This window comes from Caloenas nicobarica, chromosome 1, assembly GCF_036013445.1.
Source record: "Caloenas nicobarica isolate bCalNic1 chromosome 1, bCalNic1.hap1, whole genome shotgun sequence".
NCBI lineage: Eukaryota > Metazoa > Chordata > Aves > Columbiformes > Columbidae > Caloenas > Caloenas nicobarica.
This window is the reverse complement of record NC_088245.1, coordinates 212,315,514-212,327,166: the sequence shown is the minus strand read 5'-3', so window position 1 is coordinate 212,327,166 and position 11,653 is coordinate 212,315,514. Positions and strand designations below refer to the sequence as shown.

General features: G+C 43.0%; 1 protein-coding gene across 2 annotated transcripts in view; it reads left to right on the top strand.

Moving 5' to 3' along the window:
- The first annotated feature begins 3,007 nt into the window (after positions 1 to 3,007).
- ACER3 (alkaline ceramidase 3) overlaps positions 3,008 to 11,653 on the top strand; it is a 65,363-nt gene continuing 56,717 nt past the window's right edge. For both annotated transcript variants that reach the window (XR_010607707.1, XM_065653458.1), the window contains exon 1: positions 3,008 to 3,151. Coding sequence is in view for 1 of the 2 variants with exons in the window: in XM_065653458.1 (XP_065509530.1) it covers positions 3,049 to 3,151 (103 nt within the window). In the remaining variant the exon portion in view is untranslated. The remainder of the gene's footprint in view (positions 3,152 to 11,653) is intronic.

Sequence of the window (11,653 nt, the reverse complement as noted above, 5' to 3'; positions counted from 1 at the left end):
CCAAAATGTGCTTTGAGGACTGGATACAGGACCATCCTCTGAATGAGGGAATGTCCTCTCCTCGGCAGACGGCACCTCCCCCCCGACATACCTGTGCTCAGTAGCCCCTGTTTTCACCAACCCTTTATAACACCGTTCAGGTGTCGTGTTCATATCTATGCTGGATGTTCACTGCATCCACAGAGCTGAAATCCTTCACTGACACAGCCATCTGCCAAATTGCATACAATAGCCTTGAAAATACGACTAAGAACAGTCATATTACACTGACAAGTTTATGAATATTTATATGGCTCTAGGCCTTGAGTCCCTTTCACGATGCTTTACAATCGCATTACTCCACTTAACTTCAGCATGGACATTTCTGCTTTACAGAGCTACGAACGGGGAATCTGTTCTGCTAAATTCTGCTGAAGTTTTTGGGTTAGATCCTTCTTCATGTTAGGAAACAACTTATTTTTTTCACTGATTCAGGTGCCAATACATTTTTGTGATATTACTTCAGGCATAACTATCATCATCCCCACAACAGTGCTCATAAAGAGTTCTTAAACCTCAAGGCACTTTACGAAGAGTCTGATTCAGCCTCTTAAAATCCTACTTTTAGCATCTTACTCACGCTATCTGCATATAAATCAATGAGATAAATTACATGTTACACAGGATCAGGCTTGCAGGATCTAGAAGTGTTAATGAGCTTTTTCTGTAACCGGTACGGACCAGCCAATTCAGAAAGTTGCCAATAATGACATTTTAAGCTGCAGTATTTGGAAGTCAACATTATCACGGGATGTGAGAGTTTAGAGCCAAGAGCCCTGAGTCAGGATTCCACGCCTAAGATATAAAATAAGATCCCAGAAGAGGGACGGGTTCATAATTAACATAAAATTTGAACAGGCAATTTGTAGAACAAAATTCAGCTTTAGGTGACTGATTTCTTTATTTTAACATTATTAGAAGTGAGCAGTGAAAACATCTTCAAGATTCTGTGTCAATTTTATCTTCCTTTTTGCATGTATATACTGATGAGCGGGAATATGTACAATCTTCTCCAGCATACATAGCCATAATGAGTTCTAATCAATCTGTTTGTTAGGTCTCTTTTTATGCAGAAATTAAACAACCAGCAGCACAAGCCGTGATAAAGTGTTTGCATAGAGTAGGGATAGAGAAAAATGCTCTTCTTCAGGTATCATTCCTCGAATTTCATACAGAGAAACAGCTGAACACATGCGATTTTTGAACAGCAGCCCTTTCCAATTCCCAAGTAAAAAACTACTGGATCCACAGACTAAATTTACAGGACTCTAGTGTGTAAACTGACATGATTCAATTAACGTAACTGACCAATTGAGCTGTGAGGTTTCAGGGCAAAATAACACTATGGAAAAAGGATCCTTTGCCACAGGCAACCAGAGGCCACAGGAAATTACTCACATTGGCACGTCACACACATTTTTAGTAGTACTGAAAATAAGCATTTCAGGAGCTGTATGTTTGTTTCTCTACTTGTTATTTCAGAAACAAGACATTCCTTCCATAGGTCTTACAGGACAGACAGAGAAAATCCAACACCTGGACAACACCTTTGACCATCTAGTCAGATAGACCATGGTTAGATGCAAATAACTTCAGGATGTCACATTAAATCCAGTGCAGTTATGTCCACCACAAAGCGTAGCTCAAGGTTACAGAGGAAAAGTATTGCTTTTAATATATATTATTGTAACAGCTGAAATGGTCAAAGTTGTTTTTATGGAAGATGAATTTACATTTACAAAACAGTTGTAGGAAAAAAAACCAAAACCAAACCATGTATTATATACTTATACATGTATATATACTTATACCCAGCAGGGTATAAGTACTCCGTACAGTCCTCATGGCGTGCACAAAGTTTCCCATCAAATCTTCGGACCTTATTCTGAAACATAGAACACACATGATATTATTAGGCTTTTACTTGTGCGGTTTATTATTTTGCCATCTGTTTCGATCCTTTCCCTTTTTCGACTCTACTTTGCATATGAACTCCTCTTGAGAACCACTTGCATATTCTGGGTGTAAGTATAGTATGCGTAGTAAGCACTGAGGGAACTAAATAAGGCATCAGAGGAGAGAAAACCCCCGTGTAGTAGGCAGTGCTATAAAAAACCTCCTTCCTCCTGCCAGCCCACGAGTACGAGGAACACACTTGCCTCTTCATTTAAAAACCTGAAGCCAGTGCGCCGCCTCAGTCGAGTTACAAACCATCCCCGCAGTCTGTAAGGAAAATCATAGAATCACTTTGGTTGGAAGAGACCCTCATGATCATCGAGTCCAACCATAACCTAACCTCACTCCAGGACTAAGCCATGTCCCTAAGAACCTCGTTTAAACGCCTTTTAAACCCCTCCAGGGATGGTGACTCCACCACTGCCCTGGGCAGCCTGTTCCAATGCCCGACAACCCTTTCCATGAAGAATTTTCCCCTAATATCCAACCTCAACCTCCCCTGGCGCAACTTGAGGCCATTTCCTCTCGTCCTGTCGCTTGTTCCTTGGGAGAACAGGCCAACCCCCTCCATGCTCCAACCTCCTTTCATGTGGTTGCAGAGGGGAAACCACCTCAGCGCCACCAAAGCGACTTTGGGGAGTGTGTTTTTTGCCCGAAAAGGCCGTGAGGTGAAGGCAGACACCGGCACCCGTAGTCTCCACACGGGTGTCATACGTGCCCTTTAAGCGAAACGTTCCCCCAGCCACCTTTCCCCCCACGGGGATTTATCCCTAAATCTGCCTTTTCCACCTCAGCATTTTCCTCCTCTCTGAGTTTTTCCCCTCAGACGGACCGCGACGCCGCCCGGCCCAGCCCGGCCTGCGCAGGCCGCAGCCCGTCGCCATGGCAACCCGCGGGCCCCGCTCTGCCGCGGCGGCGGCGGCGGCGGCTCCTCCCCCGGCCGGGCGGGCCCAGCGCTTGGCCCCCGCCCGCTGCGCTCCGGGCCCGGCGTCCTTCTCCCGCCTCCCCTCCTCCTTCCCCTTCTCTCCGCTCTGGTCTGAAGCGGGTGCCGGGATGGCTCCGGCCGCCGACCGGGAGGGTTACTGGGGCCCGCCGACCTCCACCTTGGAGTGGTGCGAGGAGAACTACGCCGTCTCCTACCACATCGCCGAGTTCTGTGAGTGGCCGCCCCGTCCCGGCTCAGTCACCCCCTCGCTCCCCCACCCCACGGACCAGGCCCCGCAGCAGGGGGATCCCCCCTCTCCCGTGGCCGCTCTTTGCTGAGGGGGATGGGGGGAAATGGCGGGTTAACGGGGCCGCTGCCCCTCAGCCACCCCCGGCGGCTGGAAATGGATGTTTTCCCGTCGCCTTTCCCCTCAAATCCGCGTCTTAAGGAGGGGTTGGGACTGTTCTGTCTCTTCCCGTGCCCCAGCGTGTTGTTTGGGCCTCCCCCTTGTCCCAGGTCTGGCCCTTTGGCCTGTGTCCCAGGCCGTGGTGGGTCAGGGGGGTGTCTGGAGGCACCAGGGGGGTCGCTGAGGTGGGCTGGTCGGGTGAGGTGGGTCTCTGGAGCAGAAGTGATTGTGTGGCACTATGTGGATGGCCAAAAAGGGCTTTTTTTTTTTTTTTTTTTCCCTGAAATCATGTTCAGGGTATCATGCTGTAAAGGCACACGGGTCTGCAGCTCTGCTCCCCTTGAGTTGGCAGCATCTGCCCAGCCGCGGCCGGTCAAACCAAGCAAAACTGTTCAGGGAGAGAGAAGGGATCTTTATATGGAAGGGACATCTTCATCCAGGACAGACACCTTCACTTGACTGGTCTTTGGTGATGATCTCCAGAGGTCCCTTCTAACCCTAAACATTCTGTGATGGGGCTTGGCCATCATCAGGTTGATCTGTTGCAGGTGGTGGGAGCTGGAATATCTCAAAGAGTTGCCTTGTTGCAGGTGCTGGTCTTTTAGGATAGCTCGGAGTAGTGGCAAGAGAGCAGGCTTTTTGACTTCAAAACTCCGTTATTCAGAGGCAGTCAGGAATTTAGATATATTCAAGCATGTTTTAAGGAAAGAAGAAAGTGCTTTGGCTACATGGTCATCCAGGAGGTGCTTGAGAAGGGATAATGTTCATAGAATCATAGAATCCTTTCAGTTGGAAGAGATCCTCAGGATCATTGAGTCCAACCATAACCTAACCTAACTCTAGCACTAAACCATGTCCCTAAGAACCTCGTCTAAACGCCTTTTAAACCCCTACAGAGATGGTGACTCCACCACTGCCCAGGGCAGCCTGTTCCAATGCCTGACAACCCTTTCTGGGAAGAATTTTTCCCAATATCCAATCTAAACCTCCCTGGCACAACTGGAGGCCGTTTCCTCTTGTTCTATCACTTGCTACTTGGGAGAAGAGACCAACCCCCTCCATGCTGCAACCTCCTTTCAGGTAGTTGTAGACAGCGACAGGATCTCCCCTCAGCCTCCTGTTCTCCAGGCCGAACAGCCCCAGTTCCCTCAACCGGTCCTGTTGTGGTAGCAGGTAAAGGATCAAGCCCTCTGTCACCAATGTTTTGCTTAAAAATTAAATATTTTTGTGTCCTGGGTGGTGACTTTCAAGTGTATAATATAGTTACGTGTCGTCACCTGACACATGCCCTGTCCTACAAAAAGCTTTCACACGTATGAGACAGGCGGCTGCTTTTGAAGTGTTAAGACTCTAGGAAGATAGCACTGAAGGCAACAGGCTCCCCTTCCCTGAATTTCTTGGAGCGGGCGATCTGAGGAGTCCTTTCGCATAGCTGGGATGCTTCGGCAGCGCTTTGGAAGAGCTTGGCACGCAGGAGACGGAAGGTTCTGGGCGTCCACGCCGGGCTGTGACTCCCGGTTACAAACAAATGGGCGAAGGACCAAAATGAATAGTTGTGAAAGAGGCTTCAGAGTGTGGGAATGGGAAGGGCTGCAGGATCCGAGTAACAGTAGCAGAGAAACTCGGAAGAAAAAGGAAGTTGGTGTGTAGATTTATGGCTGAGAAGAGGCAGGCTGGGTGAAGAGGGAACAAAATTAAATACTCTTAAAGCGGGACAAACTTAAAAGTTTTTAAATAGAATGAGACTTTTGCAGGGTGGGTATTTTTGTGTTTTCCTCGTGGTAAGAAGTAATTTGAGAGAGAATCCTCACAGGGAAGAGGAAGCTCTGTTGCTTCACCCATATGAAAATAAATTTGACTAGCATGTAAATTTTTGAAATAATCCCCACATTGTTGGCTTGTGAACTGATACTTTTCATCTGCTTCTAGATTATGCAGAAGAAAGATGAGGTTGAGATTAACGGTGGGAGGTGGAAAGGTGTGTGTTCTGAAGAAAAATGCACTAAATATAGACGGTCTGGTCCCTTCTTACAGTTTTAGTGTTTGGGACCACAGTTTGGTGTTCTGTCAGTTGCGCTGAAAAAAATGTGTATAAGGACTTTGCTGTAAATTAGAGCATTTAAATGGTCCCAGTAAGCTCACTTTATTTTAGAGTTAGGTTAACAACAGATAATTTCAGTAGAGATGTCAAGATTTTCTTTAGCAATGATTCTGTAAATGCACTTTCAGGGTAAGAGGATTTTTTTTTTCTTTTTTGATATTATGAACCTGCATTTAAATTTTAGCCAGCAAAACTTGTTTGACAGCATGTTGTTCATAAAACAACTAAGGGGTCTTTCTCAGCTTTCTCTAAAATACTTAATGTGAAGCTAAATACTTTGGAAGATCAGCTGTTACGCTGAAATCTAGTTGCTTTAACAGAAGATCTGGGAGTGTATTCAGGGTCTGTGTGGCTCAGCAGTCAGTTGCTGTGCCTTTATGGCCTTCTTAGTTTATCAAAGATTCAAATTCAGAGAGCAAACAAGCCAGAAAGTACAAACCCACTTTCCTCATCTCTCTCCGAGTTCTCATTGTGGCAATTTTTGACGTTGCTGATACTGTTTTCAAAACTTGCGTACAGCCTGTAGTATTTTAAGTGTTACCTTATAGAAGAGTGAAAATCGGTTTCTGACTTGTCTCTGAGTTGGTACCACTCAGTTCTGCTGATGGTATTTAAAAATTGTGCATTAAATGTTTGTTGTAAATAATTTATAAGAAACTATTGGAGGCCCAAAGCTTGAAGGATCCTGGCATGTCCAAATCAAATATTATGTTTTCCTTAGGTTGCAGTCTGAAAAGCCAAATGGAAAGCTTGTTGTGCAAATTACGTCTTTGTGCCATTTAGCAATTTGTTTTTAATATGCTAATTTTAGTACAAATTGCTACATTGTGTTCCAGAAGCCTACATGCAGTTCTTTGCCATTCACTCTTTAAAGAACCAGTGGAAATGATGACAGCTAATCAGTTGTAGTTATTCAGAGATGTGAAGGTGAGGTAAGGTGTTTTTGTAGCACTTTGTATTTCCATTCTCTTGATGTACCCCAGACACAATGACCTGTATTCAGAGATTTTTTTTTTTAAATAATGAAAAATTATTTTTCTTGCCATTCTCAGTCTGCACCTAGCCAGTTTTCCTCCCTTGTGGAGGTGGATGACTAACTGCTCTGTGTCCTTTGTAGAATAATAAACCAACTGAAATGGAAAACCAGTTGCAAAGAATTATTTTGCAAGCTTAACTATGCTAAGCCTTTAAAGGACTCTTACATCCCTCGCTGATCAAATCTATTGTATGGTTTAGTAATTCCTTCTTCAGGGTTTCTCAGGAGCTTCAGATTGACTCCTGTGTGCTAGAAGGCAAGCAGTAGAGATGTCTTTTTTTTTTTTTTTTTTTTCTTTTAACTAATCTTTTCCAGCTCCCAGAGGGAGCTCGTATGCTGAATTGCCCAAGCTTTTGTACACCAAGTCAAGCAAAATAGTAATAATAACGGAAAAACCCAGCATCCTCCCACCCAAGCAAAAAAGAACAAGGTCATATGTAAGTGCTATTGTTTAACACTAAGTGCTTAAATGTTACAGTTTACTCATTATTTTAGCAGGGTTGATGTTTCAGGCCAGTTTAGCCCGTATAGTGTTCAGTTTTGAGGTCTGGTTTAATGTGAATGTCTATATGATTAGTGCTTTACCCTTCTTGTATTCACTGTTATCCCTGTAAGAAGGGTTTGTCTTTTAGAATGTAAGGAGTGGATATAAGTCACCATCATAGATTTCCTTTGTTGAAAACATGGAGAGTAGTAATAATTTAAACAAATACTTTAAATTCAAAGGAGCCCTTCGTGGTGCCTGAGGGTTTATATTAATACTTCTCAGTCAGCAGAATCTTTGGGGTGAATTTGTTGTCGCTACCAACTCGGTGCTGTGTTTCAGTTTGGATCAAACTTGGGTGATGTTTCCAGGTATGTGAAATATTGCCTTGAGCTGTCATTGTCCATGAGTAATATGTATTATCTACCACATGACTGCTTTTGAGATAGTATATCCTTATGTTGGCATGTAGAGCAACAAGCATATGAAATACAGCTTCAGGCTGCTCAAGGAACTGGTGAAATAGTTTCTTTCTTGGCTTCTGGTCCTGTCTCACTACATTCTGCTACCTTCATATAAGAAATTTTTTTTGTTATTGTTAACAGAATTAACTCTATTGCTTTTTGTTTTCATTAGAGATCTGGTAAATAAATATTTGTAACTGTGCTTTCCTTATGGGACCCTTATTTAGAGATTAAAAATATATATATATGTAATCCACCCATGTTTCTAACCACTTTTGAGCCTTCCTATTTTTGCTTCAGACAGAAGATAAGAGATTGAGATGACTGTTACCTGTGTTGTTAGATGTGAGATATCTTATTTATGCATAGACTGCCTTCCAAGAATTCTCTACATCGTGAACAGTGACACGGAACTACTGTTTGTTTGTGGGGTTTTTTTAACCTTTGCACAAAAAAGACAACTGTCAAAGATGCACAGATTTGTCTTGCATGGGAATCATTACTTTGGAACTTAACTTGTAAAATTTACTTATAATAGTGTTATTAATATTGAATTTTGACTGTCACATCTGTACTGTCACCTGTTCTCTTGGGTGTCCTGCTGGATTTTTGCGTCATTTGCCAGAGGCTTTGGAAAGCAGCCAGAGACTGTTGAGCTTGGTACTCTCCATGTGAGTTAAAAAAAAAAAAATAAAGCCAACTCTGTCTGGCTTCTAGAGTTCTGTACTTTCAATAACCAAGTGGGATTAATTGGATGTGATCACCCCAACTGCCTGGCCGTGGCTGAATTATTTAAAGACATCGGGACACAGATGAGTTGTAAAGTGTGATTTAAGAGAAGCCAATGTCACAGCCTCATGGACTTTAAGACTGAAAGGGATGTGAGTGTTTAATGACCTAATCGTAGGAAGCCACATCACAGGTTTCCTTTTTAAATTTACCAGGATCCTTGAGGGAGCAGTTGATGCTTTTTAAGATGAACACTTTTAGCTTGCTTTTTGTGCTGTGGACAAATAGAAGTTGAAAGAGGGGTTATTTCCTTCAAAGAATAAATAGCAGAAGTTAACTCAAACAGACAGATGTTCTCTGCTGTCATGCTTTCTTATTTCTTTAGTAATTTTAAGTGATTTTGAGCCAGTGGCAAATACTGTTGCATTAATTTATTTCCATTCCCAGACTGTAAATCTATATACTTGACTTAAGCCTGAAGATAATCTTGTGGCACTACTCTGATTCATTTTGTCACAATTAATGATTTTTTTTTTCTTGTTTCCCTGCCACTTTCTAATCCATGATGCAACTCTGCCTTTCATCTCGTGACAGCTTAATTTTCTGTTTTCCCAAGAGCTTTCATTGAAAGACGGGGTCAAAGGCTTTTGGAAAGTCTACATGTGTCCAATCAACAGTTCTCATTTATCCATCACATTATGGATATGCTTAAAACTTGACAAAGGCCATGGTAATGGACGACATGTGTGTTCATCTACTAATACTTGTGTGACTAAGTGACAATAAAATTCTTAAATATGGTTTAACAAAGCGTTTGATTACTGTATAATTAGTACTGCATATTCAGTACTTGTACAGCTGGCAATTGGACATCTGCCACTCCAAATGGTAACAGAGCAGTGACATTTGTACAATTTAATTTTGCTTATATGCAAACTAAAGCAGAGAGGCTTATGAACTGCATGGTATGAATTTGCAGAATATATATTTGTAGCTAGGAATATGAAGATTAATGTAAAATAAGTTATAGTAAAGGAATGCTGCTGACTTTTAAATTCCTTTAAATGAGATTTTAGTCACAGATGAAAACAACTTGTCATAGTTGAAAGACAAAAATATTTTTAGTCTAGGGTTTGTTGTGTCTCTTTTTGTGTGTGTGAAACTGCTATTTAGGTAAAGCATTTTCCGTATTTGCTGGAGCCTTTCACAGATCAGTGGGGAAGATGTTTTCTAAACAAAAGAAAAATTTAATAATCACTGCAAAAATGTTCAAAGGAACTTTGGGAATTGTCTCCAGTCCCAACAGTGTTCTGTGGCCGTTTCATCTTGCAGTGCATGCAAGTGCAGACACACTCGGCTGTTCTCTGACTTTCTCAAAAGCCTAGAGGAGGTTTGTGGATCATGAAAGGTTAAGAAAATGGCGAGAGTTCTATTAATTCAAAATATGTATCAAAAATGAAATTTATCATTCTAGAAGGGAACTCACAAGTGGTCATTAGGGAAAAGCTATTTAGCTTTGATTGCTTTGAGTTTTCTAGGTGTGTGGCTCTTTACACCTACCTCATCAATTACAGACATTTTTCAGTCCATCAGCAGGGAAACTGAGCTGCTGTGTGAATTAAAGGTGCTTGGTTATTCTGTGGTTGTGGAAGTGCTACAAGGAAGGAAGGTGTCAGGAAGAGAGAAGATTCTAGAGTATGTTACAACTCAAAACAACACAGAGCAGCACTGCTTTAGTAAGTAATTAATCTCAACATCCCCATATAGGCAAGTTCTGGGTAGAGTCCCAGTGATTTTGCTGGTCACTATTTGGATTTAAGATTTTGGGCACAGACTCTTTTGTGCAATTAAAAATGCAACTGTAAACTACTTGGGGGTTTTGTGCTAGCTCAAAAACCAGGATATATTTTTTCTATCTGTTTTAAAAAATTAATTTTCTTGAAGAAATATGCTGCATATGCACAGTGATCAGTGACTGAAAAACTGAGATTTTTGAAGTGATCGGTGCAGTCAGCATCTGCAGGATCATTATCTCCTCTACAGTAAGGTCCATCTGACAGGGTACGTACTCCAGTGTGTCTGGAGCCTGGGAGCCAGAAGTTATTCTCTCTGTCAGTCCTGGCGGGGAGACGTATCCTTTGTGCTCCCCCCCGCAGCCTTACAAGGTTCCTTTCAAGTTCTTTGCCTTTCCAGCAACTGGTGACTCAATGTGCCCTCCACATTGCAGAGGTTTCCTGAGGGAAATTCCAAACTTTATTTCAAAATTGAGATTAGTGCCCAGCAGCGTATCTGTTTCCCAGCTGTTTCCTGGGGATTTATTTTATTTGGTTTTGCTGGGGAGACGTTATTTCTTGGTTCCTTTGGACTTGTTTTCAGAATCTGGTGTCCTTGGAGTGACCCAGGAGTGATGTGTGCAGGCTGGTGTCTCTTAAAGGATCTCCAGATGGCTTTGTGAACAAGAGGCTATTTTTCCTTGCAGCCTAGTCTGTGTGACAATTCCCTGATTCTCCTCCTTAACCAGAGGAGCCAGAGAAGGTAACAGAAGTGTGAGCTGGTTCAGCTGGACAAGGTTGAGGATGTTAGTTTGAGATGTGACTCTTAGGTTTGAGGAGAAGGCAAGGCTCAGTCTTCTTTAGGCAGGAAAGCAGACAACCAGAATGTTGTGATTTAACCTGAGCCAGCAATACAACCACGATAGCTGCTCGCTCATCCCCCTCCTCACCCTCCCCCAAATAGGGGAGAGAATCAAAAGGGAAGGGAGAAACTTGGATTGAGCTAAACACAGTTTAATAAAATAACAAAATACTAATATGCTACTGGTAAATATCTATATAAAATAGAAATAAAAGATACTCAAGGCAATTCCTCATGAACTCTGTCCATACCGAGAAGCCAGTCCCAGGAGGCAGCACCTGGTCCCGAGCAGCCGATCCCAGAGAGACAAAAGAGGAGATAAGACAGAAAGGTGCAGAGGTCTCTGCAAAACGCCAAAAGACCGAACTAAACGTCCCGAACCAAACTCCCCCGGCTCCGACAAAAAGAACGAAGAAGAATGTACGCAAGAGAGAGAGCAAGTGCCCAAGAGCGAGATCAAGAAAGACCGGAAGATCCCAACTCCCCTTAAATATGAAGCATGATGTTAATGGGATGGAATACTCTTATTGATCAGTCTGGGTGTCAGTCAAGCTCTGCCCCAGCACTGCCCCCCTTCCTCACTGCCTCACACCTGTGGGCAGAGGGCTCAGAGTGTCCTTGGCTCTCAGACCAGAGCAATTGAAAACATTAACTCTGTGCTGGCGTGTAGTCTCTAGTTCTCAAACTAAGTCCAAATAATGACCATGCTAGCCATGAAAATAAAAGGTTTTTAACTGCATGGAGAAAATTAACTCATTTTCAGTCAAACCAGCACACAGAATTAGAAGATGATGTGGTGTCGGTGGTGAGCTGAGCATCTGCCTCTACCTAACAGCACCAGGCGAGTGAAGCCAGGACAGTGAACATAACTCGTACCAG